The sequence below is a fragment of the Lepisma saccharinum genome, chromosome 24, assembly GCF_977018435.1.
Source record: "Lepisma saccharinum chromosome 24, izLepSacc3.1, whole genome shotgun sequence".
In the NCBI taxonomy this organism is placed as follows: Eukaryota; Metazoa; Arthropoda; class Insecta; order Zygentoma; family Lepismatidae; genus Lepisma; species Lepisma saccharinum.
Window position 1 is genome coordinate 48,477,304 of NC_139252.1, and position 17,531 is coordinate 48,494,834.

The 17,531-nt window shown below is 38.2% G+C and overlaps 1 protein-coding gene across 1 annotated transcript in view; it reads right to left on the reverse strand.

The window, feature by feature from the left end:
- Window positions 1-4,489, reverse strand: part of wake (ankyrin repeat and fibronectin type III domain containing protein wide awake) — a 727,887-nt gene extending 723,398 nt beyond the window's left edge. Inside the window, exon 1 of the mRNA XM_083110519.1 lies at window positions 4,340-4,489. Coding sequence (XP_082966645.1) covers window positions 4,340-4,443 — 104 coding nt within the window. The 5' untranslated portion in view covers window positions 4,444-4,489. The remainder of the gene's footprint in view (window positions 1-4,339) is intronic.
- Between the last annotated feature and the right edge of the window lie 13,042 nt (window positions 4,490-17,531).

The following is a 17,531-nucleotide window of genomic DNA, read 5'->3' on the forward strand; positions in this document are numbered from 1 at the left end:
CTACAAGCTTCCCCATGATTCACTCACACATTCGACCTAGGCTACTGCTTTCAGGCCAGAGCTCCAAACATAGGTGGCACCACAGAGATTCTAGAGTGTGCTTACGCTCCTCATACATTCACATCACTTTAATTTTCATCCCAATACTAATAATAATAGCAAAATGAGTTTTTGTGAAAGTTTAAACATATTATTCCAATAGAGAGACATGTTCCTTATATTTAGTGCTGACCACTGGCGTACGTAGGATCTCTTTTTGGAGGGGGCTGGAATCTAAAGGTGGACATTACATGGCTGTATTCTAGGTTGGGGGCTGGTGATACACAATAAAGTATTTTGTTATTACTATTTTCAGACCTAGTTTTAAGTTATTCAAAGACAAGAATGTTAATTTTGGGTCTTTTTAAGGGGGTTTGCATTTATCACTTCGAGGTCTTTACTTCTTTCATTTTAAAAATTTAATTTTCTCAAAATTCCGGAAGGGGCTGTAGCCCCATCTGCTCCCACTCCCCTGCGTACGCCAGTGGTGTTGACAGACATGCGTCTAAAATATAACCAGTGTTTTTTTTTTCATTATCTTAAACCATAGGAGTATCCCCCAGGTAACATCAAGTTCGACGAACTTCCCCCTCCCCACTGATAACATTTTATTTTAACGGAAAAAACGTGCGTGTGTGTTGGTGTAGGTGTGTAACTACATGGATACATGAACAATTATGAACATACCACAATATTTTAATTAGTTCTTATGATAAACACAAACAAACACAATAGTAAACCAATTTGAAGAATGCCGCAACTTTTCTTCCCACAAAAAAAAGCATTGTCTACGACTAATTGTGTAATATAACTATCGTTTCTTACAGCCTTTCAAAATTAATTTAAAAGCAGACACCAGCATTTTACCCGTACTATTCTTAATAGTTAGTCGCTTATATAAATTAGTTACGAAATTATACATTAATCTTTCTTCTAATTTTTACTGTCTTTCCAATCATCTGTAACCTGCTTAAACAGAATGAGCATACAATATATTGTATAAATATTAACATTGTACTTTTAATGTGTACAAAACAAATGCTTCTACTTATAAAATATGCAAATCAATCACATATGTATAAGTGAAACCATGCTGTTAAAAATATTTCAGGCACAATCACAATTTTTTGGAAAAAAAATTTAGTAACTATACTGTGAAGTGAATTTTCCTGTGTATATATCTTAATGTCAAGCCATTATGTGACTTGCGGCATCTATGTCAGTTGCAGAAAAACCCTGATGCTTAGGAGAGAAGACAATGTTTTGTAGGCTTCTTCTTGGTGGCTGTCATAAGAGCCCTGCAGATCCCGCAATGGACTTCCTAACCTAACCTAACCTAACCATAATGTAAAGAGATTACAAAAATTATTCCCTCTATACAACTAATATTGAAATTAATACGAAACATTAATGACACTGTAATTGAAGAATTTGTCCATTACTCAAGGAGCTCCTATTTGTTTGTTGAGTGTCAAACAAATGTTTTCGACCAATAAAATAATAATACAATGCTTACAATGCACAAAATATTTTGCTACATGATCTACGTAACCAGTAAAGTCTATGACATTGTTTCTCAACCGCCAGGCAGCGACCCGGTACCAGTGTCATTTATACAGGGCCGCGAGAGGTTATCCTGAACTTAGACTTGCAGCCCGAGCTGGCAACCACCTGGAAAGATGACCGGTGAGGAATCAAAGCCGCTGATAATGGGCTGTCACTCATGCAGCCTCCACATTTGAATCACAACCGTGAGGCCGACCTCGAGTTAGTGCCGGAAGGGTGAAGCTACTTGCAGCCCGAGCTGGCAACCCCTGGAACGAAGGTCTTTCGTTCGGGTTTCGAGGTCGCCTGCGATAACAGGAAATTTTATCGCGACAGTGGCGGTGAGCAAGCAAACGGTCCAACCAGGGGGGGCGTTGCTTTCTGCCTCGAAATTTGACATCACGGTTAATTAATTTGCGCAGTCATTTTCAGTAACAAATTTGTAGAAGTGGTAATATATTGATAAGTTGGAAATTTTTTGACGTTCGAAATGGAAGATTTCAAGGACAATCAGCAATCACCTAATTAATTTATTGGTACTGGCCAGATGAAACTCAAAGTTTAGTCGAACTAATAACTCTCTATGATTAAGCCGTAATTTATAAGCTATTTACGAGTAAAATTGTTAGGATCGGGTTATCGCAGTGCCGGATATACAAACCGCAAAATCCTGCTGCGCGGGGGGGGGGGAGACAAGTAATCCTTTAGGAGACCCTCAGCCATTGGCATAGTAGAGGGTTCGTATATGCGTATGTAAAAAAATAACAGCCCTTGAAGGGCCTAGGCCGATCTCCCGACTGCCAGTCTCCCTCCCACAATCCTACCCAGAGGTGTGGAGTTCTTGTTTCTATCATGACCAATTGTACCCAGCCTAACTCCTTTACTTTTTTGGGGGTATTAAGGACATTTTAATCACCCTCTAAGCCCTTGTGTATGTGTGTGTGTGTGTGTGTGTGTGTGTAGAGGTAGGTAGGTAGAGGGGACCAAGATTTGTAGATCCGGCACTGGGTTATCGACTTTTAAGAAACGAATTAACAGGTCCGCGGGCTCACGAAGGTTAAGAACCACTGGTTTATAGTGTTGCAAGAGATTCACTTGATAACAAATAAGAACCGAGATAATTCCAATGTCTTAGTGAAGTACAGAAACTTTCTACCTTAAGATTTTAAAGAATTTATCACAGTATTGGTTAATATGTAATCAATCATATTATCATTATATATTCGATTTTTCTTGCATAGCAATGACGTTAGATTTCTTTATGTGTAAAAATCTAGCGTGCAAGAAAGTACAGGCAAAAATTATGAGACTGGATTTACATAGTCCGCTTAATCAGTTCAGCAAAGGTGCGGGTGTCCAAAACTTGTACCGTCATTGCTTCTGATGGTGTGTAGTGGCCCTATTCGTAGGCCTTGATTAACATAATGACCAGTAATCAAGATGTCTCGAATTCGATTTATGCCCCCTGTTTCTTCCTGTGCCATATTTACGTGGTTTCGGGGTCAGATCCCACTTCAATTTCTCCTCATCTTGCCATTTGAAGGGGGTTGCCCCTAAAACCGTTTTTTAGCTGAAACACAAAAACACGTATTTCTTCCTTTGGGCCCCTCTATACACCTGCCAAGTTTCATGGAAATCGGAGGGGGACACTTAGATAACCTCCCTTGTTAGTGCTAATCTTTATCCTTGTATTCTCTGGCAGTGTAGAAATGCTGTTATTGCACAATTCTGTTTCTGTCGCTCGATTATTATTTTTTTTTATGAAACGATGTCATAATACTTAGTAATTGCTTTGGAGCGCACGTTCCCCTGTGCCCCGCGTTAAATGCGGCAATGGCTACACAAGGCAACATTAACAAATGATAAAATTATACGTATTAACTAATGATGAATCAATATTATACCAAACAAAGCATTAAAATTGGAACTGAATTATAGGAAGCGTTCCTCTGTGAAACAAAATACACTTTAGTTTCTTTTACTCTAATCTATTATAGTAATAAGGCGTAGAGTCAGAAGTTTCATCCCAATTACGAATGACCAAACCAACAATTGCACGCTTATGCTAAGTTATATATACGTATAAATTAAATGATTTCACTCTGCTTTCCATCTTTCAACACGTTATACTATTTTTTCAAGTTGTTGGAAATCAATGTGGAGAAATGTTCTTACTTTACGCTGATTTTCTGTCAATTAAGACTTGTCGCGACAAAGAGGGTGAATGATGATTGGATGGAATTGATGAAAGAACACAAACAAAGAAACGCCCATTCCAAGACTTCAATTCGGAACCTTCGTGGCGAGTTCTCGAATGAAGAACACTGTTTTTAACATGTCAATCGTAACTGTTAAATGTCACGAAAATTATCCTAAATTACTGTTATGATACTTTGTTTATAACAGCATTGTAATGTAGAGGCTTACCTATAAGGTATACTTGTTATGTATTCTTTAGATGTATGTATATTAATCTCCCTTCGTTTTATGTGCATAAACTGCATCATCTAATACATTCTGAAACGGACAGCTGCTTGTCATAATTCGAAAACGATCCAGTCGAAGCGAATAATTACAAATATGGATTTGCCTCGAATCGCTGTTGCCAGGTCAATGACGAATATATTCGACAAGAAACCACATGATTCAACTTTTAAAAAGTTTGCCAGTTTACTGTACGGTTCACGAAAACTTTCGATCAGTTACGGAGTTAGTTTATTTCTATTTCTTAATTACATGTTTACGTAATTCTCACCTTTTTTCCTTTCTGTTTTTTCGTTTCTTGAATGCGCTCTTCACCCTCAACGCCAGGAAAACAACTTTTCCCATAGAGGGAGCCTTTTTGTCTTCGCTGTTCATGGCAGACGGAGAGATGACAAGCACAAACCGGAAAACAGGAAGAAGAAGCGGGACGAAACTTTTGCGTCGAAGCACGCACGCACTTCGTAAGTAGCACACACACGCACACGCGTACTCGGGAGGACAAGGCGCGAACCCCGACACAGTCGGCTCAGGCGAGTACTGGACACAGACAGACGAGCAAGCCTCTACGCTCCACTAATCGATATCAGCCGTCCAATCATATCCCGTAGCTCTTCTCATGTCCACCAATGGGAACTCATAAATTCTCGCTGAGCATTTCCCACCCCCACTTGCAGACTGGAAATTTTTTGCCTCGCGCTAACAGTGGCCAATTCGATTGAAGTAGTCACTGTGTACGCTTTTGCAAGAGCATGCAACGTATGCAATCTCTGTAAATTCATGTTCAAACACCCACCCTGCTCGGTTTTCCAGTATTTTTAATCAGCTGTTGCCCTCTACTGTGAAATAACAGAATTAGTGGTTTTACCAGCTACATACGAACACAGCAACACGAGAGAATACACGTAAATTTCAACACACCTGAAACATTATCTCCATGCTAGCACACCAGCGCACTCTAGCTGTCAGTTTTAACAACCCACCCCACAATAGGGAGAAGTTTCACCACGGGGCCGATAATGAGATAACGTTATCGTTAAAGAATTTACAAGGCTAGGTGTCAAGATAAAAGCATTATTGTGTAGTCAAAGATTTGAATTATGTATTTTCACGCTAGAATATATTGATATTTTCTCTACTCTCACAATACAGTTCCCTATGTGATATCATTTACTGTTCCTACCATATTCAAAGGCTGAAAGCTAAATAGAATTTATTTCGCAGGTGAGTATTTTTTGCCCTTGCACACAAATACAGCTTCTCTTAGTTCAACGAAACACGCGTACTTTTCTAGATAACTGGGTCATTCAGTCTTGCCAACCGAGAGAGTTACAATGTTGCAACCAACCACATGAAAGTTTCATTGACTTTTACTTGATGATAATAAAATCTGAAGATGTGTCAGCACATAGGTTATTTGCACCAGTGTGAGAATAAGATCGTGGAATAACTGCTTAAAATTGACTCTGCAAAATAACTTTTTGTTGGAGCAACATTAACAAAATTCACACTAAGTAATCAGTGGCGTGTCCAGGAGTGGTTGATGCCCCAGTCCTAATGCACCTACAAATTTAAGAGTTTGTTGCATGTCTCATGTCACGTAATAAAGTCGCTGACCTCAGTGGCAGAGTCGTTATTGCAACTCACTATGAATTCATAAGTCTGAGATTGGAATCCTTGTCAGGCTTTTACGTATCATTGTATTTGCCCCATTATCATCATAAAGCCATGTAAAATAAAAACAGAAATAGAGGTATTAAAGCCAAGGGTTTCCGTAAGAAATGCCAATCACATAAGTAAAGACCGAATCACGCGAAACCGGATTTCCAGTAGGAATGCCCTAGTTGGCGCTGAACTGGCTACCTGGCTGAAATCATGGTTGCTAGACTGGTTTTAACGACTAGGTCATGTTCTAATTGCAACTGGCTTTCTTTGCTACATTCTGTGGAACAGCCAATCAGAGCGAAAGTTTGGTCATGTGAAGATAATCTGAGTTTGACAAAGGAAATTGTTTTGTCTATGGCTTCCGAGTGTTGGTTCTTTTTGTTCACTTCTCAATAAAAGAAAAAGTAATAGAGGTGATGCGCATTCGTGTTCAGTTCATTATTATGAACTTATCCAAACCGATGAGATTTGTACCCGACAAATATGATAAACCCATAATAGAATTCTTATTATTACAAGTGTATTAAATGTCTGACATATTTAGTTGAACAAAATATTTTTTGATGAATGAATCCTGCGAATACCATGTATGAATGTGCATACCCGAGTTCATTAAAAAGCTTGTTCAGTACGCATTGTTTACCATTTTTTTTTCAAACCAATTTTTAGTCCATACTTTTCTTTTGTTGTGAGAGTTCCTTCATTAATTTCATTGAATCATCACTCATCCTCCTGGTAGCGACTAGTCAAACTTGGCAGAAAAACGTAGCCAAATAACAAAAATGAGAAAAACTAAGCACACATAGTTAACACTTTAGCCGTAGATGTCTCTACTCGCCCCTTTCCAGTAGTGTCCTCTCACGGAATCTGTCCAAACTAGTTGCAAAAGTATGTTTTCAGTTTTAAATCCAACTTTCTAGAAATGTATTTTTAATTGTTATGAGTAGTATCCCGATCTTAATAATATTATCCTCACCTCACTGATTCGAACAGCACATGACGTAAGCACCAATAAGAAGGAGGCACGTATCTAGAAATATATTTCGAACCATGTGTCTTAGAAACAATAATGATAATAAAAATGTTTGTAATTAACACGTTAGAATAATTTGTGTCTACTTACAATAATGTAAATTAATTAATATTGTTATTATCCCATGAATAGGTAAAATAAACGGCATAAGAATAGAGATATAACAGCACGTATTCATTATCTAGCTTAAGCTATATCAACAAGTATGGTAACAAGTATCGCGTGAGGTGATAACTAGCAGGTGAGCAAGTACCACACAACTAGTCCAACTGGAAAATCCAGCAGGAGATTAACCAACTGCAGTATATCTGCGATTATACCCTGTCCCAGCTAACTGTAGAGCAGGGCCGCGCATATCAGCAGAGGAGGAGAAGGGAAATCGAGTGGTGAAAGCACAGTGTTGCCAACCGTACGGTACTGACCTTAGTCCGTACGGTAAATGCACGGCTTGTCAACATTTGCTCTTGAAGTTTTATCCCTAATATTTCCATAAGAAATTCTTAAACCAATCGTACGGACCTGGAGACAAGAATACGGTCAGTTTGTTTGTCATGTGCGTTCGGCAGTGGCGTATACTAAGTCCAACATCTGGGCTATCTCACTATGTCACGTGGTCCTAGGCTATGAATAGAAATAAATTTACCAACTCATAAGAAATCAGGTTGCCAACTCATAAGAAATCAGGTTACCAACTCATAAGAAATCAGGTTGCCAACTCATAAGAAAACCGGTTGCCAACTCATAAGAAATCAGGTTGCCAACTCATAAGAAATCAGGTTAGGTTACCAACTCATAAGAAATCAGGTTACCAACTCATAAGAAATCAGGTTACCAACTCATAAGAAATCCGGTTGCCAACTCATAAGAAATCAGGTTAGGTTACCAACTCATAAGAAATCAGGTTACCAACTCATAAGAAATCAGGTTGCCAACTCATAAGAAATCAGGTTAGGTTACCAACTCATAAGAAATCAGGTTAGGTTACCAACTCATAAGAAATCAGGTTGCCAACTCATAAGAAATCCGGTTGCCAACTCATAAGAAATCAGGTTGCCAACTCATAAGAAATCAGGTTAGGTTACCAGCTCATAAGAAATCCGGTTGCCAACTCATAAGAAATCCGGTTGCCAACTCATAAGAAATCAGGTTAGGTTACCAACTCATAAGAAATCCGGTTGCCAACTCATAAGAAATCAGGTTAGGTTGCCAACTCATAAGAAATCAGGTTGCCAACTCATAAGAAATCAGGTTGCCAACTCATAAGAAATCAGGTTGCAAACTCATAAGAAATCCGGTTGCCAACTCATAAGAAATCAGGTTGCCAACTCATAAGAAATCAGGTTGCCAACTCAAAAGAAATCAGGTTGCCAACTCATAAGAAATCAGGTTGCCAACTTCAGAATCAGCATGATCATGTCTCACTGATATGAATAATATTATTTACAATTTCTGATCGATTTTTTTCCTGTATTTTATTCTCTAGACTTCAGGCTTCGCAGATAGCCTAGCTAGCCCAGAATATAAGCTCCTGGCGTTCGGTATTATCCTTTTCAAAAGTTTGCAACACTTACAGAGCGAAGGAGGAAATCGGGTAACTCCCGTCGCCATTACGCAATCCCGTTTCTCTCACTGTTCATTGGTGGAGCCGTCTCGCGTCACTACTTGCGCAGAAACTTGTTCTCGTTCGCCTGGTCTACAGTTAGCTGGTACGGAGTTTAGCTATATCTCTCTCTCTCTCTCTCGGTTTACCTGATGACGTACTGTCAACGTTGTCGCCTTGTAAACAAGGGTTCCGGGATTCGATAACCAGTGAGGCACAAGTGGTTCATAGAACAATCAGAGCGCAACAAATAAATTAAATTATATCATTATTCATTCTAATTGTCTTGATTGATCCAACGATGAATAATGGAAACAATGCAATGCTTTGTGAATATTAGGATCCAAGCAGTAATCACATGGCAAATGTGTGAATTTGTTCGCTCAAGCACTAATAATCTAAACAAACTTCGTGTGGAAAAATTATCAAAATTAGTCTTTAGATTGAGAACGTGGACTTTTATGCTCAAGTTAAATCTTCGCGAAACTTCTAGTTGGCGAAGAATCGGGTGCATTAAGTTCATGAAAATGTAGTCTCAGTTATGCCATCGTGAAATGAGGTAGAGAGAGATGAAATGGTGGGACGGGAATCAATTTGCGAATTTACCCAATCCAACGTGGGCTGCAAATAGCCTCTTTGCAAATTGGTCATCAAGTGAGTGGGCAACGCCCTGACGGAAATGTCTCCCATCAGCTTACCTTTGTCCAATGATTTTCAGTGTTGCCACTACGTCTTCGGAAATGTATTTTAAAAAAAAAGTAACTGGATTATAATTACTTAGTGGGAAAAGTTACGTGAACACTTCCAAACGATCAAATCAATCTTAGTAATGTGTTTATCCTCCTACTGCAAAACAGGTAACTGCCTTTATTTAATGGTCATTTTCTCTACGATATGAACCAGGCGGACGCACACAGTGGTTCGGATCCCACTTTAAACTGTAGGTCCAGTCCAAATTAGCCTTCCTGTGCATAAAGTGAACTTAAAACACCAACTCAATCAATCACTACGATATGAAATACTTTTTTAATCTGTTCATTTTACGGGCAATGATATATAAAGTAGACGTTCCAAATATCTCGGCGATATTTGTCTTGTTACTTGGGACACACACTTTCAAACATTGCTGAAGTTCATTTGCCACGTCATTCAGGGGCGGCTAAAGGGCCGGGCGACTGCCTGGTACGCCAAACCGAGGTGTCCTCTTTGCTTAGCGCCAAAATCTCATTTCTGATTACATAAGCGTGGATATTTGTATGTCTGTTTGAGTTTACCTATAAGTCAACGTTGTGCACAGAATGGATAATCGGGACTGAACCTATAGTTTAAAGTGGAATCTGTACCATTATGTGCCTCCACCAACCAAGGCATAAGGAGACAACGTTAACTAATAGGTAGGAACTCACCCTACAGTTTAATATGAGATTCGAACCACTAAATGCCTCTAACGGTAAGCTATTTGTTTAAAAAAAAATTGGATTATTGTTGACAAGAATTAATTGAAATTACTGCTGCATAACATCATAAGTATATTACAAAATCATCTAGCAATTTAAGCTGAGAGATTAATGTTATTTTCATGTCATTATACAATAAGCGTGTTCTGTAACAGTAATACTTAAAAAGTATTATCAAAATAATTATATTATTTATCCACACACCCCTAACGCCCCCCAAATTTCCTCAATACCCCTATTATTTTCACAAAGGCCCAATTTATGGTCATATACGCTCTAAATTTATACTTACACACCCCTAAATACAAACGTATACACCCCCAAACCAGTGGCGTACGCAGGGGCTTCTTTTCGGAGGGGGCTGGAATTGTGATGGTGGATATTACATACCTGCTTTCTGGGGGTGGATACACTACAAAATATTTCACAATTACCATTCTTAACCTTCGTCTTAAAGGTTGTTCAAACAAAATCAATGTAAGGCGGGGTTTCAGCTACCGCTTTAGTTTGCCCGAGTTCCTTACGGCTTTCATTTGAAAATCTTGAGAAAATCAAAATTTCGGGAGGGGCTGTAGCCCCATCAGCCGCCCTCTGAGTACGCCAGTGCCCCAAACGCCTGATCCGATGTCTTTCGACTTAAAATAATGGATAATTTGTAAACCGTATACTGTAGTATATACAATTCTAATTTTGTTCATGATAGGTCTACGACTACGAGTTAACTTTGTAGTTTGTATCATGATTTCGTGTAACATAAAACGTTCTGCGGGGAGTGACCCTCTGTATCCCCCGCTAAAATGTGAAGAAAACTGCATGGTTCATGAAGATTTCGTTGCTTATGAACGTTTTGCGTTGTCATTAGCTCGCGGCGATGTCTCGTTGTGAAGTAGAAAAGCCCGAAGGTTTCACGTAAGTGAATATAGCACCCAACAATATTATCCAAAACAACAGCAGAAGGGACGTTGCATAACCCTTCATGGACACAAAATGTTAATTAACGAAAAATCAATACATTTACAATAAATATTAATTACTTTACATTAATATATATTATAAAATAATGGGTAAATGTCTGTTATATCGGAGACACATTTCTATCGGATATTTTCAGTTTTATATGGTTCGTACTTACAAATTGTGTATTGCGGAACATAGTTGAAGGTGCCATTGTGCTTTTTACACGCAAATAACTTCAATTTTTCACATTACGAGTAATTCTTTTGGGTTCTTTCTTCCGTTGCGGAACATACAATATGGCACGCACAGCTGTGGATCATCGCGCGTCGTGCTTGTGTTTTGTCGATTTGGAGTGGGGTATGCAGTGTTTCAACCTTCTTAACCGAAAAATACCTATTTTCGTGTTCATTATATCATCACAAACCATTGACGGATAGCCCCAAAAACCATTCACGATAGCCCCAAAAACTCTTCACGATAGCCCCACGAATCATTTCCGGAAAGGTTATGTTAGGTTGGGTTAGGTTAGGTAAGCAGTTAAAAAAAAAAAAATTAAAAAATCTGGTAAAAAAAGGCACGTTTGGAAACACTGGCGAGACGGCGTGACTTTCGACGCTCGCGCCATCTGTAGGTACATAATGGAAACAACGGCATAATGTTGTCGCTTTGCACAAAATGCAAGTTTATTATATCAAAAGTGCTTATTTCTTGTTGTGCAGCATTCTACGGTGAGAAAATACCTCCACGAACTTTCAAAATACAACAGAAACTCATTTCCGTAAGTAGTTTCTTCTGTAAAAATGAAGAAATGTGTCTCCGATATAACAGACATTTACCAAATAATGAAAATGAAACACGAAGGACTGAAAACTTACGATTCCAAAATAGAAGTGAAACTATCCTTGTGTTAGATTTATTGTTGTTTATAAATCTATGTTGTCGGGTTAGGAGTGTTACATTTGACGCTGGCAGTGGCGCCAACTTATGTGGCTCCGAGCCCACCCAATAATTTGTCGTATTCCTATTATTAATATTATTATATTTGTTATCATGATTCGTGCTGGAGTCCTTATTAAAATCAGAAAATAACAGATTCTCTACAAAAATAACAATTTAGGATGCATTGTTGGTGGGCATTAATATCAAATCATGGAATGTGGATTTATGAGATTTTTTGTGAACTTTAATTCGAGTGTGTGAGTCCAATCAATGATTTTTAAAAGTTGGCGCTCCACAACGCTGACAGCAATTATTGACGTTTTTGTTAGGGTATGACTGCCAATTTTGATGGCGTTATCATTGCACGTGCTTTTCCGCTATTTTTATTCTGGATATAACCGGATTTTACTAACGAAAGAAGCGAAAGTACTACGAGGTACTTTTTTAGGCGGATAATGCTTTGGAATCATTCCATACCAAATCAACACAGCCTACAACCCGACCATCTCAGATTTTCATGGAATTTGTGGAGTTGATACTATCCATGGAACTTAGTAACTTAGCTATACTAAATATGCTGTAACTCCGCCCCATTTGGCCTAGAAAGCCCAATAAAGTTTATTGTGCAGGGAATGAAACAAGCGTTCCAATGATATGTAACAAGCCTACCTTTGGATAAAAAGAAAATTTTGTCACGTGACCTTGACCTTTGACCTTGAATATCTCAAAACATGTAATCGCCAAAAATATATTAACCATACTCTAAAACATATGAAAAAATCAAACTGGGACTGGAATGGGATCAAAAAATATAAAATAATTTGTGTAACTATGTCACTGATGAAACAGGGGCGATTCCTCAATGTAGGAAGTGAGGAAGTCCCTACAGTTCATTTTTACTTGTTTCCAGTTCTCTACCTTTTAGGAGTTTAATGCATGTTATAAAATGATGTACGTACAATTGCCTAGGTTAGATACTGTCAAGAGTTGACTGCTCTCGCTCGCTCCAGTAGCAGTCCAAAGACGATGGACTGCCGCTCGCTGAGGAACATCGGCGGTCATCCTACAGACAGATGGGTGGGGGTAGAAGAGGCAGTGCAAGGGAGTGGGGAAAGGTTACGAAGATCGGCGAGGGGCGAGCAACCAGCAAGACTTTCCTCAATCAGCGATGCCAACCACAACAAAATGTTACTAAACCAAGCACAATTTGATATTTGTTGGCACTAGCACCGTTTCTAGCATAATCTGCAAACGCCAATCCCTGGGAGAGGGAAATAGAATTCAAAGGAATATGTTTTCAGGAAATAAAAATAAAATTATGTCCAAATCTTATTTCTACTTCACCAGCGAACATGTTTCAAACGAAAGGGAGTATGCCGATCCAGCGGAAAGCTTTCTTGCAACCATACCACGATCCATCCTCTGTCTCGTCTTCATCCTGCCCGATTTAGTTCGTCAGGAGATTTTATGATAGGAAATCGGTAGAAAGTTGGGGGTAAACAATTTTCTCAAACCTAAGTACGATGTTGAACCCATGTCGTTTCTTGCATCATTTTAAACAATTTGGGGGGAAATTTACACTATTACATAACTGTTAAAAAATGTAACGCAAGTTCAAAACTCTAGAAAAGCAGATGCAGAATTACAATTATCCGAAAAAATAAATAATTAATAATAAACCCTACCACAATTAAGAAGCATTTAGCATAATTTCGAGTTTTAAGCAACACTTTTTATTATCGTCAATCTACACGACAGGGAGGGGGAAGAAAATATAAATTCTTACAAAATCTGAAATATCGTCAATGTTATTTTCGTCGATTTTCATAGGTTCACATTTAAATATTTCGTACTTCAAAGTGAGGATCAAGGGCCCCTTGCCACACCTTGAGCATGGGCCTGCAGCTAACATTCAAAATGCAATGGCTAGTACAAGCAAGACGTGTGAATGTAATTGAACCCATTTTTCAAACCTTCCTCGGTTTACCGTAACTTCTTCCTACACTCCGAAAAAGCCACGAGTCGTCACTGTGATGAAACCCTCATTGCAATGTACAAGGGAGTGATTTGTGATATTATAAACCCGAGAAATGATGAGCCCCCTCAGGCAGATTTGCCTACACTTAAAACTAACTCAACATGCCCATATGAGCTTTTTGCTCAAGTGTGGTACTCTGTCTAATCCAAGATTTTTGTAAAAATGCCCTCGGGATTTTCCCGTGAAATGATGAGCCCCTCAGATTGATTTGGCTACACTTACAAAAGCCACATCTGTGAGATTTTTGTCCATAATCCTGTCAAAAATATGCCCTTCTTGATATTTTTGGCTACACTTAAAACTAAGCCAAGATGCTACACACACACACACACACACACACACACACACACACACACACACACACACACACACACACACACACACACACACACACACACACACACACACACACACACACACACACACACACACACACACACACACACACACACACACACACACACACACACACACACACACACACACACACACACACACACACACACACACACACACACACACACACACACACACACACACACACACACACACACACACACACACACACACACAAAGCACACTGCTGAACCCAACTGATATTTTTTATTAAGTATAGAGTTTTGATTTGAACCCCAATAAATTTTATATAAATACCAAAGCCAAAAAATATTAACACACATACACACACACACTAAATATACAAAACACACTGCTGAACCCAACTGATATTTTTTTATTAAGCATAGAATTTTGATTTGAACCCCAAGAAATTTTATATAATAAACATAACAAAATTCTAATATTTATTTTTGTTTAACAGGCACAACAAGTTCTGAGCACATAAGCAGGTTCTGAGGAATACAAGGCAGCAGCAGCAGCAAGCAATTAACTTATAGAAGGCAGTGTGTATCCTATCTAATTGCATGGATAATCTTGACACAGGATTTTTTGAGAGAAGATGTATTTCAAAATACATAAAATCTAAGTCACTTGTTGATGATTTAAAGCTTAGATTCTTTGGCCTGTCCGAGTATGACCTGTTTACAGTGCAAAATGAAACTGAAATGCAGTGGGTGCTTGCCAGTGACAGGCCATTCCAATGCCTCTATCTCAATTTTATCACCAAGTTTGAAAGGCTTGTATACAACAGGTACAAAAGAATTGTTGGATTGTTTGTTAATTTTTATACAGACAGGTGCCATTATGATTTAAGGTTGAAATTGTTTAACAATTATTGGTTCAACAATGCTCATAGCAATTGTTTAGAATATAGGATGTGCATGATTGCATCTCAGAGTTCAAATTGGAGACATTATAAATATTCAAATAAAATTATTAACAGGATATCTAAAAATAAGACTATTGAATTTGTTACAACTGATAATGGGTATTTGTACAGTGGTGAGGATTTCAATCCAGAGTTTGTATCATATTCCAAATGTATATGTTTGATTGAGCTTATTATGTATTTCATAAGGCAAAAATTTAGAGATTGCACTTATGATTGTATTGTTCAGGCACTGGGGCAGAATAATTTGCATGACATATGCAACTGTGGGAGAGTTTTGTCTAGCCTCTCAATATGATTTCAGGCACAGGAATCTGGCAGTTGGGAATCAACCCGCAGCAGACAGCCCTGATTATTTCAGCAGAGACAGCAATCAAGGTAAATAAATATTTGCTGCAAGTGTAAATCCCTGCCCATCACAGCCAGGCTCGGGTCTGTATGCAGGAAGAGGCAAGATATTTGTTTGAAATCTGCTTGGGTATAATTTTCTGAATCCTGTACCTAATAATAGCATCACAGCATAACTCTGATAGAGATAGGGACATTGAGTATCAATAAAATATTCAGAACATACCTCTATAAGATATCACAACCTGCAACAATCTGGATGTATGAGATGTTTTATTGATTCTGTATTTTTCAGGCTCTCTTGTTACAATCTTGTTTCTCTCTGCAATATTGCCATCACTATAACAATATCTGCCACATGTTCTATGATTATATGCTCTAACAACATAAACCTGAAAACATATCTGTAATCAATAACTTGTCAGTAATCAATTCTAACAAGTTTAATTTTTAATAGGCTCTTCCTGTCTTGTTTCACATGCAGTTCCAAATCCCTGCCCATCGGTGCTGTAGAAATATCAGCCAGGCTCGAGTCTATGTGTAGGAAGAGGCAAGATATTTGTTTGAAATCTGCTTGGGTATAATTTTCTGAAGCCTGTACCTTATAATAGCATCACAGCATAGCTCTGTCAGAGATAGGGACATATTTTTCAGGCTCTCTTGTTACAATCTTGTTTCTCTCTGCATCACTATAATAATATCTGCCACATGTTCTATGATTATATGCTCTAACAACTTCAATGAAAACATATCTGTAATCAATAATTGTCAGTAATTAATTCTAACAAGTTTAATTTTTAATAGGCTCTTCTCTCATCAGTGTAACAAATTTCCTGTCTTGTTTTACATGCAGTTCCAAATCCCTGCCCATCAGTGCTGTAGAAATATCAGCCAGGCTCGGGTCTGTGTGTAGGAACAGGCAAGATATTTGTAGTTGAAATTTGCATGCAATAATCTGGATGTATGAGATTTTTTATTGATTTTATGTTTCTGTATTTTTTAGGCTTTCTTGTTACAATCTTGTTTCTCTCTGCAACATTGCCACCACTATAATAATATCTGCCACATGTTCTATGCTAACAACTTCATAATCTAAACCTGAAAACATATCTGTAATCAATAACAGTAATCAATTCTAACAAGTTTAATTTTTAATAGGCTCTTCTCCTGTCTTGTTTTGCATGTAGTTCCAAATTACTGCTCATCAGTGCTGTAGAAATATCAGCCAGGCTTGGGTCTGTATGTAGGAAGAGGCATAGTTGAAATCTGCTTGGGTATAATTTTCTGAAGCCTGTACCTAATAATAACATCACAGCATAACTCTGATAAAGAAGCAGCCATTAATGCAGATATTTGTGAAAACATTGACAGGCAAGACAGCGACTCTGGAGGTAAATCCAGAGGACACTGTTGCTGCTATAAAGCAGAAAATACAGGATAAGGAGGGAATCCCTCCCGATCAACAGAGGCTCATATTTGCATGCAAGCAGCTTGAGGATGACAGGGTGCTTTCAGATTACAACATACAGAAGGAATCAATAAAATATAGTTATATTCAGAACAAAACCTCTATAAGATATGACAACCTGCAACAATCTGGATGTATGAGATGTTTTATTGATTTTATATTTTTGTATTTTTCAGGCTCTCTTGTTACAATCTTGTTTCTCTCTGCACCATCACTATAATAATATCTGCCACATGTTCTATGCTAACAACTTCATAATCGATGCATGAAAATATATCTGTAATCAATAATTGTCAGTAATCAATTCTAACAAGTTTAATTCTTAATAGGCTCTTCTCCTCATCAGTGTAACAAATTTCCTGTCTTGTTTCACATGCAGTTCCATCCCTGCCCATCAGTGCTGTAGAAATATCAGCCAGGCTCGGGTCTGTGTGCAGGAAGAGGCATGATACCTGCAGTGGTACATAAAATTTTGAAATCTGCTTGGGTATAATTTTCTGAAGCCTGTACCTCATCACAGCACAGCTCTGTCAGAGATAGGGACATTGAGTATAAACTTAATTGAAAACATATCTGTAATCAATAAGTCACTAACAAGTTTAATTCTTAATAGGCTCTTCTCTGTGTTGTTTCACATGCAGTTCCATCCCTGCCCATCAGTGCTGTAGAAATA